This window comes from Podarcis raffonei, chromosome 5 (assembly GCF_027172205.1).
Source record: "Podarcis raffonei isolate rPodRaf1 chromosome 5, rPodRaf1.pri, whole genome shotgun sequence".
Taxonomy (NCBI): Eukaryota; Metazoa; Chordata; class Lepidosauria; order Squamata; family Lacertidae; genus Podarcis; species Podarcis raffonei.
In genome coordinates this window covers 53,264,021-53,281,192 of record NC_070606.1, presented here as the reverse complement: position 1 = coordinate 53,281,192, position 17,172 = coordinate 53,264,021, and the positions used below count along the sequence as shown (strand labels likewise).

The window sequence follows — 17,172 nt, the reverse complement described above, 5'->3', positions numbered from 1 at the left end:
ATGAAACAATAGTTGAGACGGCTAGAGCACCAGTGGCGGATAACTCATTCTGAATCTGACCGGACACAGGTTAGAGCTCAACGTCGAGCCGACCAAGTGGCGATAGCGATGGCAAAGAAGACTTTCTTCGCCGCCTCTATTGCATCTGCAGAAAACAGCGGCAGGAGACCTTTTCAGGTGGTTCACAATTTAGCGGAACCACCTGCGACATCGGGGCCAAGTATGGGCTACATGATCTCCTGCAATGATTTTGCAAAGTTTTTTGCAGATAAAATCGCTCAGATTCGGGAAGAAGTAGACTCCACCGTGGGAGCAGGGCCAGGGCGGGAGAGTGCTAGAGTCTTGTCTAGTCAAGTTGTGTGGGATCAATTCCAATCTGTTAACTCGAGGATGTGGACAGGCTGCTTGGACGAGTGAAGCCAACCACCTGTCTCCTGGATCCTTACCCATCCTGGCTTATAAAAGCTAGCCGGGAAGGACTGGGCGATGGGCTTCGTGGGGTGGCGAATGCTTCCCTCCGTGAGGGAGCCTTCCCAGACCCGCTGAAAGAGGCGGTTATTAAACCGCTTCTTAAAAAACCATCTTTAGATGCGGCCACGATGGCCAATTATCGCCCAGTCTCAAATCTTCCATTCTTGGGCAAGGTGATTGAGCGAGTGGTTGCTGAACAACTCCAGGCACGCCTGGAAGAAGCGGACCATTTGGATCCCTTCCAGTCGGGATTCAGGCCTCATCATGGGACTGAAACTGCCTTGGTCGCACTGGTTGATGATCTCCGGCGGGCTAGGGACAAAGGTGAGAGCTGTTTCCTAGTTCTGCTGGATCTCTCAGCGGCGTTTGATACCATCAACCATAACATCCTTCTGGACCGTCTTGAGGGGCTGGTAGTTGGGGACACTGTCGTACAGTGGTTCCGCTCCTTCCTCCTGGGCCGTGTTCAGCAAGTAGTGGTGGGGGATGAGTGTTCAGACCCCTGGGCTCTCACTTGTGGGGTGCCTCAGGGTTCTGTCCTCTCCCCCATGCTTTTCAACATTTACATGCAGCCACTGGGAGAGATCATCAGGAGGTTTGGGCTGGGTGCTCATCAGTATGCGGATGATATCCAGCTCTACCTCTCTTTTAAATCAGAACCAGTGAAGGCGGTGAAGGTCCTGTGTGAGTGCCTGGAGGCGGTTGGAGGATGGATGGTGGCTAACAGATTGAGGTTGAATCCTGACAAGACAGAAGTACTGTTTTTGGGGGACAGGAGACGGGCAGGTGTGGAGGATTCCCTGGTCCTGAATGGGGTAACTGTGCCCCTGAAGGACCAGGTGCGCAGCCTGGGAGTCATTTTGGACTCACAGCTGTCCATGGAGGCACAGGTCAAATCTGTATCCAGGGCAGCTGTTTACCAGCTCCATCTGGTACGTAGGCTGAGACCCTATCTGCCTGCAGACTGTCTCGCCAGAGTGGTGCATGCTCTGGTTATCTCCCGCTTGGACTACTGCAGTGCGCTCTACGTGGGGCTACCTTTGAAGGTGACCTGGAAACTACAACTAATCCAGAATGCGGCAGCTAGACTGGTGACTGGGAGCGGCCGTCGAGACCATATAACACCGGTCTTGAAAGACCTACATTGGCTCCCAGTACGTTTCGGAGCACAATTCAAAGTGTTGGTGCTGACCTTTAAAGCCCTAAACGGCCTCAGTCCAGTATATCTGAAGGAGCGTCTCCTCCCCCATCGTTCTGCCCGGACACTGAGGTCCAGCTCCGAGGGCCTTCTGGCGGTTCCCTCACTGCGAGAGGCCAAGTTACAGGGAACCAGGCAGAGGGCCTTCTCGGTAGTGGCGCCCGCCCTGTGGAACGCCCTCCCATCAGATGTCAAAGCGATAAACAACTACCCGACATTCAGAAGACATCTGAAGTTCAGGGAAGTTTTTAATATGTGACATTTTAGTGTATTTTTCATCTTTGTTGGAAGCCGCCCAGAGTGGCTAGGGAAACCCAGCCAGATGGGTGGGGTACAAATAAATTATTATTATTATTATTATTATTATTATTATTATTATTATTATTATTATTAATAATAATAATATTCAACTGTTTTAACTAATTTTTACTCAGTTGTGTTAGGATTGAAGTTGCTGAGCTTTTTTTTACAATTTTACCCCAAAGTTGTTGATCTAGGCTATACATCTAGGCCGAGTTCATAAAACAAAGTGTCTGATAACTTTGGGAAACATCATAGCCAACTAGCTACACCTTTGCAGACCCTCCAAGTGTCCCTGTTTTCCAGGGACAGTCCCGCTGTCTCAGTTTCTGATTTGATACCGGAATGTCCTGCTTTTCCTTAGGACATCCTTATTTTCTTCTAAGAAGTGTTGGAGGATATGGAGTCGTCCAACTCCTGGGCCATCTGAAGGCAGCCCTGTATAGTGGATATAATTAATGGGAATTTTAATAAATAATATTGAAAGGGGGGCTGTTTGAGAGTTTGTTCATTAATCTCACTTGTTGTTCTCACTGCAGCTATCACTGTAGAGAAACAATATTCTTACAAACACTTGTCCCCAGAACTGAAATGCATTTGTCAGCTCCCACACTCCATTTGAAAGTGCACAAGGCAACCGATTAGTCATTGTAACAGCTCTGACATTGCGCTACACTACTCTGAGTTAAGATCTTGTTGATGGTTGACTATGACCATAAATGAGTCCTATTTAGCCACTGTTAAGATATAATTTGTATTTGGGCCTGGGCTAGGTATCCTGAGGAACTATTTGGAAATAGTTTCTAAAATACTACAGTGCTATAACTGACTCAACTAAGTACTTGCACAGACTGACAATATGGGTTGTATCCAGTTCAGCACTCAGTTAGGGTCCTGTTGGCACAAGCATTTCTGCTTACTCAACAGGCCTTTCCCTCTCCCACCCTGCTCTGCACCCCCTGCACACACACAAACACACAATCTGTTCTAGATATGCTGCCTGGAGCTGATGGGACGCAATTTTGGCTAACCTAGCTTAAGGGATTTGATTTCCCCACACACAGCTTTTCCATCTCCAAAACCAGGGAGGGAGGAGGGGGGAGGAGCAGGAGGAACTATGAATGTGAAGGTTAAACTCACAGAGCATAAGGCCCCAGAAAAGAAAGCCAAGCTAAAGGATGGTTAGACTAAAGAAGATTTAGCAAACTTGGTGCCCTCCAAAAGTTTGGGCCTACAGTTCTCATTGGCCCTAGCCAAAACACTCATGTTAACATGACTAATGGGAGTTGTAGCCCAAATCATCGGGTGTGGGGGCAGAACTAATGGAATATTTGCGCACCCACTGGCAGATGAGGATAAGAAGAGGACTTATTGTGACAGGATAAATTGTGAAGATTCCCAGCCATTAAATCAGTTAAAAACTACCAAAGCAATTTCAGTCTTTCATATGGCTCTATTTCCACCAATGGTAGATGTCAGTGGCTGGCAGGATTCCAAAAGGCATGTGGAGGAGGCAAGGGAGCTGGAAGGGATCTAAGAGAAGGAGACAGTGACTTGTGGGGTTCTGTGCTTTCTGCAAGGCAGGAGTTGGGGCTGAGGGAAGAGGAAGAGATGGGGCTGTCAGAGGTGCGGGAGGAGTTGCAGGAAGGATTGGGAGGAAGAGACAGTCCTTAGAAGACTTGGGTCATTAGGATCTCTTCCGTCCCCTCCTCCTCTGTCTCCAAGGATAAGGAGAGGCTTAAAGCACCAGGTTCAGGGAAAGTTGCAGGTTGCTTGTGCGTGCTCTGTCAAGTGAGGGGATTTGCATTCCGGAAGAGAGGTGGTCATGTTGTTGCTCCAACATTCAGGGCACAAGGCTAGGGAGTAAATGCCTAGCTAGCTATGTAGCGGGAGCAGTGTACCCTGGGAGATTCTGCAATGGAGTGCTTTACCAATAAGGAATTCAACTACCACCCGTTTGTGCCCCTTGGGGTGGGTGTACTTGGCCTACACCCAAGCGCTAATCCTTCCCCCATGCAAACACTGCACTTATCACATATGAGTTATGTATTATTGTCCAATGTATGTTATTGCTTGCCGGGTCTAATAGCTACATGTCTACCTCAGCATTTCCCTTTGGGCGGCTTTCTACATCACTGCCAAACTCTGGTAGGGGCAGATGGAATCCAACCTTTCCTTTCAGCCAAAACGTTCTTTGCTGTCCTTTGCCCTGGCAGCCAAGAGAAATAACATGAAAGCAAAGTTGCCTCACATAACCACAACAAAACCAATCCTCTAAATGATTGCACACACCTTAGGAATAGTTGGTGCTTTGAAAAATAAAATGAATTTCCTTCAAGGTAAAAGGTAAAGGTGGTGTGAAAAAAACAGGGAAGATGGATTCTTGGAATTTTCCATCCTTTCTCCCAGTATCCACATCAGGGAGATTGCTAGGTATTTAGACTCAGGGCACAGGTCCATTACATAGATTTCCATTTCCTAATATATATGTATAGATGCATATTTAGACTGACTCTTTTTAGGGGGTGGAGAGCTCTGGCTCTTGTTGTCAAGACTTACTCAGAACCATGAGGTGCAACAGGATTTTCTGGGCCCAGAACACTGTATGTATATTAGAACCCAGGAATGGCTGCTTACAGACATATTAAAAATAAATAGTATTGTCCAACTATTGCCCCCCAATAGTTCAGTGATTGACCTAAATTTGTTACTAGTCAAAGTGCCTGACAATCCATCACCTAGTTCTGAGGCCAAGGCCCCATGACATTGAAAACTCAACATGTACAACTTCACACGATATTAAGCTACGGGCAGATGTCTTCACAAGGTATACCTTTCTCCAGTGCATCTGCTCCTTGCTTGTGGTGGAGGACTGTTGCCTGACTTTGAATTTTAAAAATTCATATGGCTAGAAGCTGGTGGCCTCATGTTTGTGCAGAAGCTTGGACTAGATCACCACTGGGTTCTTCCCAGCTCTAGGAACCCCTATTTCCATGAGAACTATACCTTTATTCTTATGGTCCCTCTTTCCTGCAAATCATAACCTCCAATCATCTGGAGAACATTTGCTGTGATCATAGAGACATGGATCTGGAGAGCTAGAGAGAGAGAGAGAGAGAGAGAGAGAGAGAGAGAGAGAGAGAGAGAGAGAATTTACCATATTGCATATTGATTGCCTATATTGGAAAGAAAAACTCTAAAAATGTTGTAGTAAAAACAAATATGGACAGTTGCTTATATTTGTACCAACTAACACTTTCAGTGTTAGGACCTGGCTATGAGGTAAGAGAAATAGGTGGGCACAAGGAAACGGCAGCTGATTTCAACTAACAAATCAAGTGGCCTTACAGCTGAGCATCGATTGGAAGCTGGTTGTTAGGACCACCCACTATGGAACATAGGGGGCATGGTGCTTAAAAAGCAGTAGAACGGGGGCAGCAGATCCTAAGCTAAATCCAACTCCCAGTGTTGAGTACCACTGTCTCAGTTGCCAATTCAGAGGCAAGTGTGGTGTATGGGAATGATGACAGTTCTTGACATGAAATGTGCCCACCAACTTTTCATTTTTCTTCACTTTGTAATACTCTAAAAAAAGAAGAAGAAAATTCCTTATTCAGTCTGAACAAAGGTCTGTATAGTTCATTAACCTATTGCCAATAGTGAGCAACCACCTGCCTCAGGGAAGCACACAAGGATGGCATAATAGCTATGTAATTCTCTTGTTGCTTCCCAGCAACTGGACTGAAGACATCCCTTCATGATTATACATTGCTGAAAGTTCTGCTTCTCTCCCTGCTCTAAGCTTTCATTCATTGGCTTTTGAAGCACAACATGTTCTCTCGCCTTTTGGAGTTTACACCAGCCTTTCTCATACCTTCATAACAAATACATGCAACGTACGTAAGCTGGTACTTTCCATCCTTGAAGCCACATTCACTGTGTCTCCAAACAAGCAGTAACGTGGCCTTGTGATCCCCACCACACCTGCAACAACAGGGCCTAGAAGAACAAACACCAGGAAAGGCATCAGCCACAGAGAAAAGAAAGGCAGAATCTCATATGCAATGATGCTTTTGAGAGTTATGAATTAATGTTTGGATTTTACAGCAATGTGATCCCATTTACCAATTGTCTTTTCTACTTCCCACAGAGCAGTCATGTTTTTTGGTTTTTTTGGGGGGATATGTAGTCAAGTGGGGACGCGGGTGGTGCTGTGGGTTAAACCACAGAGCCTAGGACTTGCCGATTGGTGGTTCAAATCCCCATGACGGGGTGAGCCCCCGTTGCTCGGTCCCTGCTCCTGCCAACCTAGCAGTTCGAAAGCACATCAAAGTGCAAGTAGATAAATAGGAACCGCTCCGGCAGGAAGGTAAACGGCGTTTCCGTGCGCTGCTCTGGTTCGCCAGAAGTGGCTTAGTCATGCTGGCCACATGACCCGGAAGCTGTACACCGGCTCCCTCGGCCAATAAAGAGAGATGAGCACCGCAACCCCAGAGTCGGCTGCGACTGGATCTAATGGTCGGGGGTCCCTTTACCTTTACCTTTATGTAGTCAAGTAGACTGAGTTACCCTGAAGTACTAACGTCAGACATTTCTGCAGCCATTTTCTACATAGATACACACAAATGAGAATGTGACCAGACTTAAATCACGTCAAAAATACACTTGTGAATCAAATCTTAAATGATGCCGAGAAAATTTTACTCCTTGTGCCAGATTCCCTTCAAATTAATTATATCTCAGAACATATTGTCTATATTGGCACAATCACAGGATTTGACCCTGTAATTTCACTGCAATCTTACTTGCAGCTACGAGTCTCAATTTGTTTTACTAATTACTATCCCTCAGTGAGTGGCATTCTACTGAACTATACATTTAAAGTCGTCTCGGTTGTGGCTTCCCCCAAAGAATCCTGCAACCCGCAGTTTGTTAAGGGTGAGGAGACTTGTTAGAATATTCCTATTCTCTCACATTGCTGCAATTCCCAGAGTGGTTTAACAATCAATTCCTCTTTCCAAGGAACTCTGGGACTTGTAGTTCTCTGAGGAGGGGAAGGGGTCTCACAGCAACTCTCAGAACCCTTACTTAACAAACAACGTAGCAAAAGCTTTAAAATCATGCTTAGATGAAACCACTGCCTTTCACCTGTATGAATACCAATACGCAGGCTCAGTTTCTCCTTCGGCATGTGCCTAATCTTGAAGGAAATGATTGCATTGAGAAAGTGCAAAGACATGGTAGCAATTTCCTCAACATGTTTCTTCCCGTTGCGAATGGGGAGGCCGCTAGCAACCATATAGGCGTCTCCGATAGTTTCAACCTGTAAGCAATCAAAGGAATCATTAGCGCTTTTTAAATTGAAAAGTGAGAAATGGGAAAATGAAGGAAGCCTTAAGAGTTCAACTGCTTAGAAAGGTTATGCCTAATTCAGAACCCACATATGATACACACACACACACACACACACACACACACACACACACACACACAATAGCTAGATGAAAGGAACCCCTCATTCATTTCTCGTTATTATCTTCAGAGATACTCTACTGATGACAGGTGTCAAAACATGGTCCATTACTGATGTGCCCTCATTAGTACCAAGAGGAATGACTTGGCATGCCCTTCCCTGAGGGGAACTTCATTATTTTATTTTAAAAATTTAAGTTTTGGAGTGAGCTCATCCCACTTTTAGTATCTCACAGGGATGTATCCATGCTAGCCTGGCTTCCTCCCAATGGGTAGTTCTTTCCTTTGGATGAAAGGGAGCCAAGTATGTGTATGTGGCCAGAACTAATCAGAGATTAACATCAACAATAATAGCAGAATGCCCTTTAAATCAACCCACTCAATTCCAGGGAATGCTGTCTGCCTACCTTGTAGACATCGTAGTTTTTAATGATGTTATCAAACAGACTGTACAGGTCATTGAGGAGATTCACAACCTGCAATGGAGAGCTGAGAGAACATAGCTTGGTGAAGCCAACAATGTCTGAGAAGAAGATGGAGACTGAATCAAAGCTCTCGGGTTCCACTGATTTCCCAGCAACAAGTTGTTCTCCAATGAAACTGGAACAAGAATACGGGTAAAGGGCAGAGATGAAGGAATCCATTTGTTTTGGTTTCTCATTTTTCTGTTTTAAATTCAGTTCACATTTCTGCAGCAATCTGGGAATTATTTATTTTTAAAATCCCCATGAAAATTATTCAGGATTTTAGTGTTAATTTCTCCTAATACACACCTTTATACATAGTTTTGACTAATACACACGTTTCTGAAGCAATTTTTTGAAGCAACCTCCTCTAATATACTGCATGTTATACATATATCAACTAATAAACAAATCTTTTGTATATATTGTTTGGTTTCCCACTCTGTGTGTGTGTGTGTGTGTGTGTGTGTGGGGTGGCCCAATTCAATTTAAGTAATCATATTTTAATATTTCCAAACCTATATCCATAACTATGTTCAATAGAGACTTGTTATTTCTTTTTTAAGCTAGATGAAATATAAGAAAACTGGGGTTCAAGCAAAGGCCTAATGCACATAACTGCCAACTCATTCTTGGGCAGGACTTATTCCAACGGTGAAAGTGTTTCATGGCATCTTCTACTGGAGAATGGCTTAGAAGCAGTAAAGGGTTTCTGTTACCCAGGTAGCATAGCTGATAAAAGCTTTTCTGTCTTCTTCTTCTCTGCCATCAGCTGAGTTGTCCTTGACTCAACCACTTCCTCCAGATGATTTGCGTATTTTTCCAGTTTATTCACCATGTTGTCCAAGATACCGAAGTGACTTCTGGAAATGTTCCAAAAAAACAACAAAAACACACACATTTGAAGGAACTGGTGCGTATCCGTTTCCACCAAATTTCTTTCCATTGTTTGTAAGATAGTGCATTATTGTCTCTGGAACTGTTTTGATGCATGTGTAGAGAATCTTTTCACACTCCCGCATGGGCAACCTTTCAGGGGCCACATGCTAGCAGTGAATGCAGTAAGAGGCAAAAAAAATAAATAGGCAGAGCAATGGACGTGACCCTTACCTTGGTCCAGGAGGCTACATTCCAGCCATGCAAAAAACAGGTTTCTATACACACACCTTTCCAGGCAAGCAAGAAGCATGATCACAGTCGAAGGACACATTCCAGATAGGCAAAAATACTTGACAGCGTTGCAGAGTAGAGCTAGTGAAGAGTCATGGCCTAGGAAGAGTCCCAAGGGTCAGATAGAGGGGCGGGGGGTGGGCTGCATTTGGCCTCAACTAGAAACTCTTCCTATCCCATTCACTGTTTTCTGGTTTAGCAAATGGAGGCAAAGAGGTGAGAATACTGAGATTTGGCAACCACACAATTGAGGTGTGGTTTATTTTATTTTTTATCTTCAGGAACAGAACCCAACATGAAGGTTAGCTTTCCGTCCTGAATAATAACCACACATACTTGGTTTCACATGAAGGAAAATAATCACCCTTCTGGACTGGCATCTTTCAGTGCTCTCTTGATGTTGAGGAATGTTGGCCTCCTCTCTGGATATTCATCCCAACATGCCTTCAAAAGTGCAACGATCCTTTCATTACATTTCTGTGTTGAAATAGAAGGGCGCAGTGGAACAGGAGAATTAGGGTCCTGGATTCTTTTTATTATCTCTGGAACAAAAAAACAAACAAACAAACAGTATGAGTCAGATTTCAGAATATTAATTCTTTTCTTTTCTTTTTCTTTTTCTTTTGCTTTCAGTTCTGTTAATTTTATATGCTTTCAACATTTGAGGAAGAACCATAATTCAGTGGTAGAGAATCTGCTTTGCATGCAGAAAGTATGAGGTTCCATCTCTGGCCTCTCCAGCAAGGGTTGGGAGAGAACCTTGTCTGATAACCTGGAGAGCTGCTGCTGGTGGTCTGTAGGAATGGACCATGGTCTGCCTCAGTATAAAGCAGCTTCCTAAATGTCACGATAAAGGTGGTGAACCCCATTCCTCAGATCACTCTTGGAACCCCTGGTGTGCACAGCCACTCTCCCCAAGAGAAGGGGGGGAAAGCCCAAAAGGCATCTCTCCTGTCTCTGGAAGTCACTTCGCAACCTTGCTCAAAAGCAGAGATGAGGAGAAGGCCCATGGAGTCTTTGTGTGTGGACAACTTCATGTGGAAGAAAACAATGCTCTTCCCAAGCACTGTAGGGCTTTGAATTTTACCCAGAAATGGGCCAGCAAGCCATGCAGTTGTTAAAGAAATGGCAATATATGTTCTTTTCAGCCAGTTCCTTTCGAATATGAGCTAGACTGAGATATGTCATAGTAATCTAAATGCATATTGCTTGCAGCCATAACCAGTTGGAAATAGATTTGCAATATAGTACAGTAATTTATTTGAATAAATATGGAGTATATTTGGTCTACTAGGCATTAAGTATGGGAATATTGGTTTTGAGACTGTGCAACTTAATCTTGTAGACATTATTTAGGACCCTGAGTTAGCCAATTAACTTATGAAACTTGCTAAATATAGGATGAATTTCCATATCCTGTATTTGCAGTAAATAGTTATTTAAATTTGGATTCTGAGCAAAGCTCAGTAACTTTTTAGATATGCACCCTGTTTTGGAACACTTTCACCTTGTTGATCACAAGCACTATTTTAAACTTTGCAATTTCTATGAAAATATTAGTATTACTACCTGTCATTAATTGTTCATATTGTTGATGCTTTTACTGTGAAATGACTTTGAGACATTTCTTGAGAAACAATTTAAAAATGGAATTAAAAAAAATAGAAAAAGAGAGAAAGGAAGGCTCTAGCATGTTAGCAACTGTATGGAAATTGCTAATATCTAGAAATTGTATGGAATACAGTTTGCTATTGATAGAAAACATGTGTGACTCGTTAAGGAAAAAACTGAATCAGGCCCAGTCTTTCTACTAACAAGAGTTTGAGAATCATTTATTAGATGAATTGCTTTTCAAAGGGAGTTGCATAATGCATATGTTTTCTTTAGTGGCAGTTTTAATTTCAGGGTTACTACTGTTTGAAGAAACAAACCACATTCACAGGCATAGAATTTCCTAATATGTTTTGATCTCATCTTCCTTTCTTTCCCTTGCTCTATATTGATAATTAAAGGGACGCTGGTGGCGCTGTGGGTAAAACCTCAGGGCCTAGGGCTTGCCGATTGCATGGTTGGCGGTTTGAATCCGTGCGGCGGGGTGAGCCCCTGTCTTTCGGTCCCAGCTCCTGGCCACCTAGCAGTTCGAAAGCACCCTTAGGTGCAAGTAGATAAATAGGTACCACTTTATAGTGGGAAGGTAAACGGCGTTTCCGTGTGCTGCGCTGGTGCCGGCTCACCAGAGCAGCTTCATCACACTGGCCACGTGACCCAGAAGTGTCTCCGGACAGCACTGGCCCGCGGCCTCTTAAGTGAGATGGGCACACAACCCTAGAGTCGGACACAACTGGCCCGCAAGGGCAGGGGTACCTTTACCTTTATAATTATAATTGCTCCATAATTATATATTGTTTGTATTGTTTCCATTGTTAATGGACTGCATAATTTTGAGGAGGAGGACATGTTAGATGTACAAACACACACAGAGGATTTTGTTGCTTTTCCTACACATCTGGAAGAAAAAATAAAGCTCAAGGTCAGATCTCAAAGAAACAACCTTCTGCATTCTGGCTTAGATCATGGAATGGACCATCTTCATGATTGTATATCAGTTCTCTCATAATAATAGCAAAGCTGTACACATCCCCCTTCTGGGTGCCATGGAATGGATATTCTGCCATTCTTAGCAATTCAGGTGCTGTCCAGTAAAGCTCTAAAATAAGAAGAGAGAAAATATTGGAATGATAAAACATTTATTTAAAAGGCTCAACAGTCTGTTAAAATTGCTGCCATTAAGTAGTTTTACCCCAGGTGTAATTGGTGAGTAATTATGAGTTTTGCCCATTCCCAAAGGGGGACAAAGCTATCCATTTCTGGTCTTTGTCATTTTTGCACAAGTTAACCTATCGTTTCATTCTGTTCCACATTAATTTGTATTTTAAAAATAAATAAATAGCAATTCATTATGAATCTTTACTCGTTCAAAATGCCAACAAACTGTGTCGCTACAATCTTTACTCCAAGAGGTGCAGAACAGATAATTTCACACAGAAATTCACAAAGGCAGAAATCCTCAACTATCCCTGTTTCCTTTTTGCATTCTCTACAGATGCTTATTCATCTCCGTTTAGGCCATAGCATATGCTAAATTACAGGGAAGTCCATGTAGATAGTTGTGCCCCAGACACATCCAGGTATGTTGCTGGCAGCAATGAATACCACAGCTTTGTTGGTAATAGTATACAGTGGTACCTTGGTTCTCAAAAGCACGGCTTCCGATTGGCTGGAGGAGCTTCCTGCACTCAGACGTTCGGCTTTCGAAAAACATTCCCTAAGCGGAACACTTACTTCTGGGTTTGTGGCGTTCGGGGGCTGATTTGTTTGACAACTAAGCCGTTCGAGAACCAAGGTATGACTGTATATTAGAATTTGGGATGGCCAGGCCCTGCCCACCTGCTAATAGGTAGTTGCTAGCCTTGACCCCACCATTATGCAGACCGCTTCTTGTGGGCACTGCAAACAACTTGAGGACACGGAAAATTGCCCTGCACCCACTCCCCAGAGCCAGCACCAAGGCGTGAAGGTGCCGTCTTTTATCATGTGCATGATGCAATGTATGAAAACAAGCACCAGGAGGTTTCTGTATTTGTCAATCCTAGTTTTGCCCTCTGGAGTTTCCATGGAAGCTTGCTCTGTGAACCAGCAAACAACCACAATTAATTATTATTTCATAACCCATCTGTAATTAATAACGACTGTTTGTGTTACTAACTGCTACACCACCCCTCAAAACCTCACTCACTAACATCCTGCCCAATTTGCTTTCTTGCCAGGAGACTTTGCCAGTTGGAGACATACCGTATTTTTCTGTGTATAACCCGCTCCCATAAAGAAGAAGAAGAGTTTGAATTTGATATCCTGCTTTATCACTACCCTAAGGAGTCTCAAAGTGGCTAACAATCTTTCCCTTCCCCCTCCCACAACAAACACTCTGTGAGGTGAGTGAGGCTGAGAGACTTCAAGGAAGTGTGACTAGCCCAAAGTCAGCTTCATGTGGAGGAGCGGAGACGCAAACCCGGTTCACCAGATTACGAGACTACTGCTCTTAACCACTACACCACACTGGCTCTCTGTGTGTATGAGATGACCCCTATTTTTTGGGACACCAAATTAAGGAAATGGGGGAAATTTCCCACAGTTGTTAAGCTTTTTTGGGGGGGTTGCCCAGAGTTGTTGAGCCTTTTTGGGGGGGATTACCGACAATCGCTCACCCACCTGACCACTGCTAACAATCGCACACCTCAGCGAAGCCACCAATCATCAATCTGTTTTGCACCAGCAGCCACCAATCACCCGCCAAATCGCCGCTGACAATCTCCTGCTCATGACTGACACCAATTGTCCTTCCCTCCTCTGCACTATCCGTGTATAAGATGACCCCCAATTTTTGACACTTTTTATAATAAAAAAAACCTCGGCGTATACACAGAAAAATATGGTAATTGCAACATGGAAAGACACAACCTTGCTGTGGGAAAGTCATAAACTTCACAATCACAGCATTCAGCATTCTCAGAGATATTCTCTCTGTACCCACACCCTGATATTTCAGAATATCTGAACGCTATTCAAATCAGTTGCATTTTCAAATTGTTTTCTTTCCTGTTTTCCAGTCCTTCTAGCATGAGTGGAGACTCTTGTATTACATACATTAAACAGCTGGGTAGAGAACCATGTAATGACAAGATTTTGTTTTTCCAGTATTCTGCAATGTGAAATGCAGGTATCTGCTGACTGGGTATTCTTATTAAATGTTGTTGTTGTTGTTTAGTCGTTTAGTCATGTCCGACTCTTCGTGACCCCATGGACCAGAGTACGCCAGGCACTCCTGTCTTCCACTGCCTCCCGCAGTTTGTTCAGACTCATGTTTGTAGCTTCGAGAACACTGTCCAACCATCTCGTCCTCTGTCGTCCCCTTCTCCTTGTATTAAATGTACAACCCACCATTCAGCCCGAAGATAGGACCTTAACACAATGAACATGCCTTTAAGCAATGTTAAACATTAGCTTACTGCAACACATTTTACGTGGGGCTGCCTCTGAAGATGGCTTGGAAACCTCAGCTGGTGCCGAATTCAGCATCCAGTTTACATACTGGGAGAAGAAGGTTTGAGCATACACCAATCCTGGCCTGACTGCACTGGCTGCCAGTCAGTTTCTTTGCTCATTACAAAGTGCTGTTTTTGACCTATAAAGCCTTAAATGGCTCAGGACCACAAGAGCCATTTACGAACTGAACCCATACAAACTGAACCCAACCCTGTGATCATCATCTGAGGCCCTTCTTCACATAGCTCCTCCATGAGAGGTCTGAATGTGGCAACACTAGAACGGGCATTTTCTGCTGTGGCTCCCCATTTGTGGAATGCTTTCCCTAGGGAGATTCACCTGGTGCCTTCATTACATATCTTTTGGCAGCAGGCAAAAACATTCCTCTATCACTAGGCTTTTGGCTAATTAAATAATCTACGGTCTTTTAAATGTGTTTGTGGTAATGTTTGGATAAGATATAAGGACCTACTGGAAAATAAAACCCCAAGGTGGTTGTCACCGATGGAAGCGAAGGCTCAGAAAAAACTCAATATGGAGGCTAAATGGCCGAAATATTGGGAAATTTTGGAACAAGAGGGAGATAAATTAAAATTGCAGAGCTTTGAAAAACTAAAAAACAAAGTGCGAGATTGGCTTCATTATTATCAAATAATGGAGGCATACAATTTGGACAAGAAAATTGGTTTCCAGGTGGAAAAATCAAAATTGGAAACAGAACTGTTAGACCCCAAAACTAAGATTCTGTCAAGAATGTATAACTTGCTGTTGAAATGGAATACTCAGGATGAAACGGTGAAATCTGCTATGATTAAATGAGCTCAAGATGTTGGACATAACATTATGTTGGCTGACTGGGAACAGTTATGGACCACAGGTATGAAGTTCACGGCATGTAATGCCTTAAGAGAGAATATTATGAAAATGATATACAGGTGGTACATGACACCAGTCAAGCTTGCAAAAATCTATCATTTGCCTGATAATAAATGTTGGAAATGTAAAGAGACTGAAGGCACATTCTTTCACCTTTGGTGGACGTGCCCAAAGATTAAGGCTTTCTGGGAGATGATTTATAATGAAATGAAAAAGGTATTTAAATATACCTTCCTGAAGGAACCAGAGGCCTTTCTCCTGGGCATGGTTGGCCAATTGGTGCCAAAGAAGGATAGAACTTTTTTTATGTATGCAACAACAGCAGCAAGAATACTTATAGCGAAGTATTGGAAGACACAAGAGCTACCCACCCGGGAAGAATGGCAGATGAAAGTGATGGACTATATGGAACTGGCGGAAATGACTGGCAGAATCCAAGACCAGGGAGAAGAGTCGGTAGAAGAAGATTGGAAGAAATTTAAAGACTATCTACAGAAACATTGTAAAATTAAGGAATGTTAAAAGGATGTTGGAATGAAGTAATGTGGTTTTTGCAGTAATGTTATATAGGGTTAAGGAAGAATGGATTGTTAACAGGTCAGAATGCAAAGTTACAATATATTAAGATAAATTAATAAGATAACTACAAGAATGGAAAGGACTTGCTGAAACAATCAATTTAACCAGAATACAAAAAAGGGAGGTGTGAGGAGGTCAAGGAAATAAGTAAATGAAAGATAAGTTATGGAAAGATGGATTTCTTTTTAACTGTTTTTTCTTTTTCTGTATTTTGTATTTTTTGTTTTTTCTTTTTCCTTATTTTTGTAATTTTTTTGAAACTTTAATAAATATTATTAATAAAATAAATAAATAAATGTGTTTGTGGGAGGGGAGTTATTGGTTTGTTTGTTTTTGTATTTTGTGTTTTCTTTTTGTATCTTTTTTCTGTGAACCACCCTGTGACCTTTGGACAAAGGGTGGTATATAAATTTAATAAATAAAAATAAAGATAAACCTCTACTAAAACATTTGCATGCAAAATGCTCTGGTGGGTGGTGCTTTTTTTCTTGGAATGGAAAGTACTTAATGTTCTTACCTGCATAATTGCTTTCTTCTGCCATTACCTGAGATTTCCTTCCATATTTAAATTCCCACAACCCAAAGCCACACAGCTTCACCTGCATGCGACTGTCTACCAGGCAGTTGGTGGGCTTTAAGTTTCCATGAGAATTCAGGGGGCTGTTGTGAATGAACACCATACCCTAAAATTCAAACGCACAGTGTAGACAAAGACATGAAATACATGTACCAAACAAAGCAAGTTAGCTTGGGATTCTGCAGTTTCCACAAACAAGAACTTTTTAGCTTTGGATTGTATTTCATTCATTGCATAGATTTAGAAGAGTTTGGATTTGATATCCTGCTTTATCACTACCCGAAGGAGTCTCAAAGCAGCTAACATTCTCCTTTCCCTTCCTCCCCCACAACAAACACTCTGTGAGGTGAGTGGGGCTGAGAGACTTCAGAGAAGTGTGACTAGGCCAAGGTCACCCAGCAGCTGCATGTGGAGGAGCGGGGAAGCGAACCCAGTTCCCCAGATTACGAGCCTATCACTCTTAACCACTACACCACACTGATTTATTTTAGCAGGTTACATAGGTAACACTTTTAAATTTTTACTTCAATGTTCTGGATTGAGGCTTTTGTCTCTAGATCAGAGTTTCCTAGTTGTTGCCACCTGTGCCTTTTCTGGAGGTCATAAACTCATCTTATATGTTCTACTTTGGGAGAGGTCAAAGTTAAAAAATACACACACACATACGTCCAAATAAAAATAAGAAAAACAGAACACTTCATCTACTGAAAGCCTAGCACAAAATGCAAGAGGGAGTATACAAGGCATAGGAGCCAACTCCAGGGAGCTGTGGCTTCTTGGGAACCCACAATAATATAATTATGGGAGGCTGGGCACCCACAAAGTCAATGAGAAAAGCTGGGAGGCAGCAGTGCTGCCTCTGAGAGAGAAGCAGTTCAGCTCCACCCTCCGCAGTCAGTGAGCGAGGCACCCTTAATCAGTAGGGGGGAGCTCGGACATGGAAAAGGGTGCCTCACTGGCTT

At 43.1% G+C, this 17,172-nt stretch overlaps 1 protein-coding gene across 1 annotated transcript in view; it reads right to left on the bottom strand.

The window, feature by feature from the left end:
• Positions 1-3,533: 3,533 nt before the first annotated feature.
• Positions 3,534-17,172, bottom strand: part of LOC128413386 (guanylate cyclase 2G-like) — a 35,422-nt gene continuing 21,783 nt past the window's right edge. The window contains exons 14-22 of the mRNA XM_053387426.1: positions 16,151-16,316; positions 11,627-11,782; positions 9,440-9,617; positions 8,625-8,768; positions 7,849-8,041; positions 7,118-7,292; positions 5,870-5,968; positions 4,976-5,067; positions 3,534-4,178 (exon numbers count right to left, since the gene is read on the bottom strand). Coding sequence (XP_053243401.1) covers positions 4,059-4,178; positions 4,976-5,067; positions 5,870-5,968; positions 7,118-7,292; positions 7,849-8,041; positions 8,625-8,768; positions 9,440-9,617; positions 11,627-11,782; positions 16,151-16,316 — 1,323 coding nt within the window. The 3' untranslated portion in view covers positions 3,534-4,058. The remainder of the gene's footprint in view (positions 4,179-4,975; positions 5,068-5,869; positions 5,969-7,117; positions 7,293-7,848; positions 8,042-8,624; positions 8,769-9,439; positions 9,618-11,626; positions 11,783-16,150; positions 16,317-17,172) is intronic.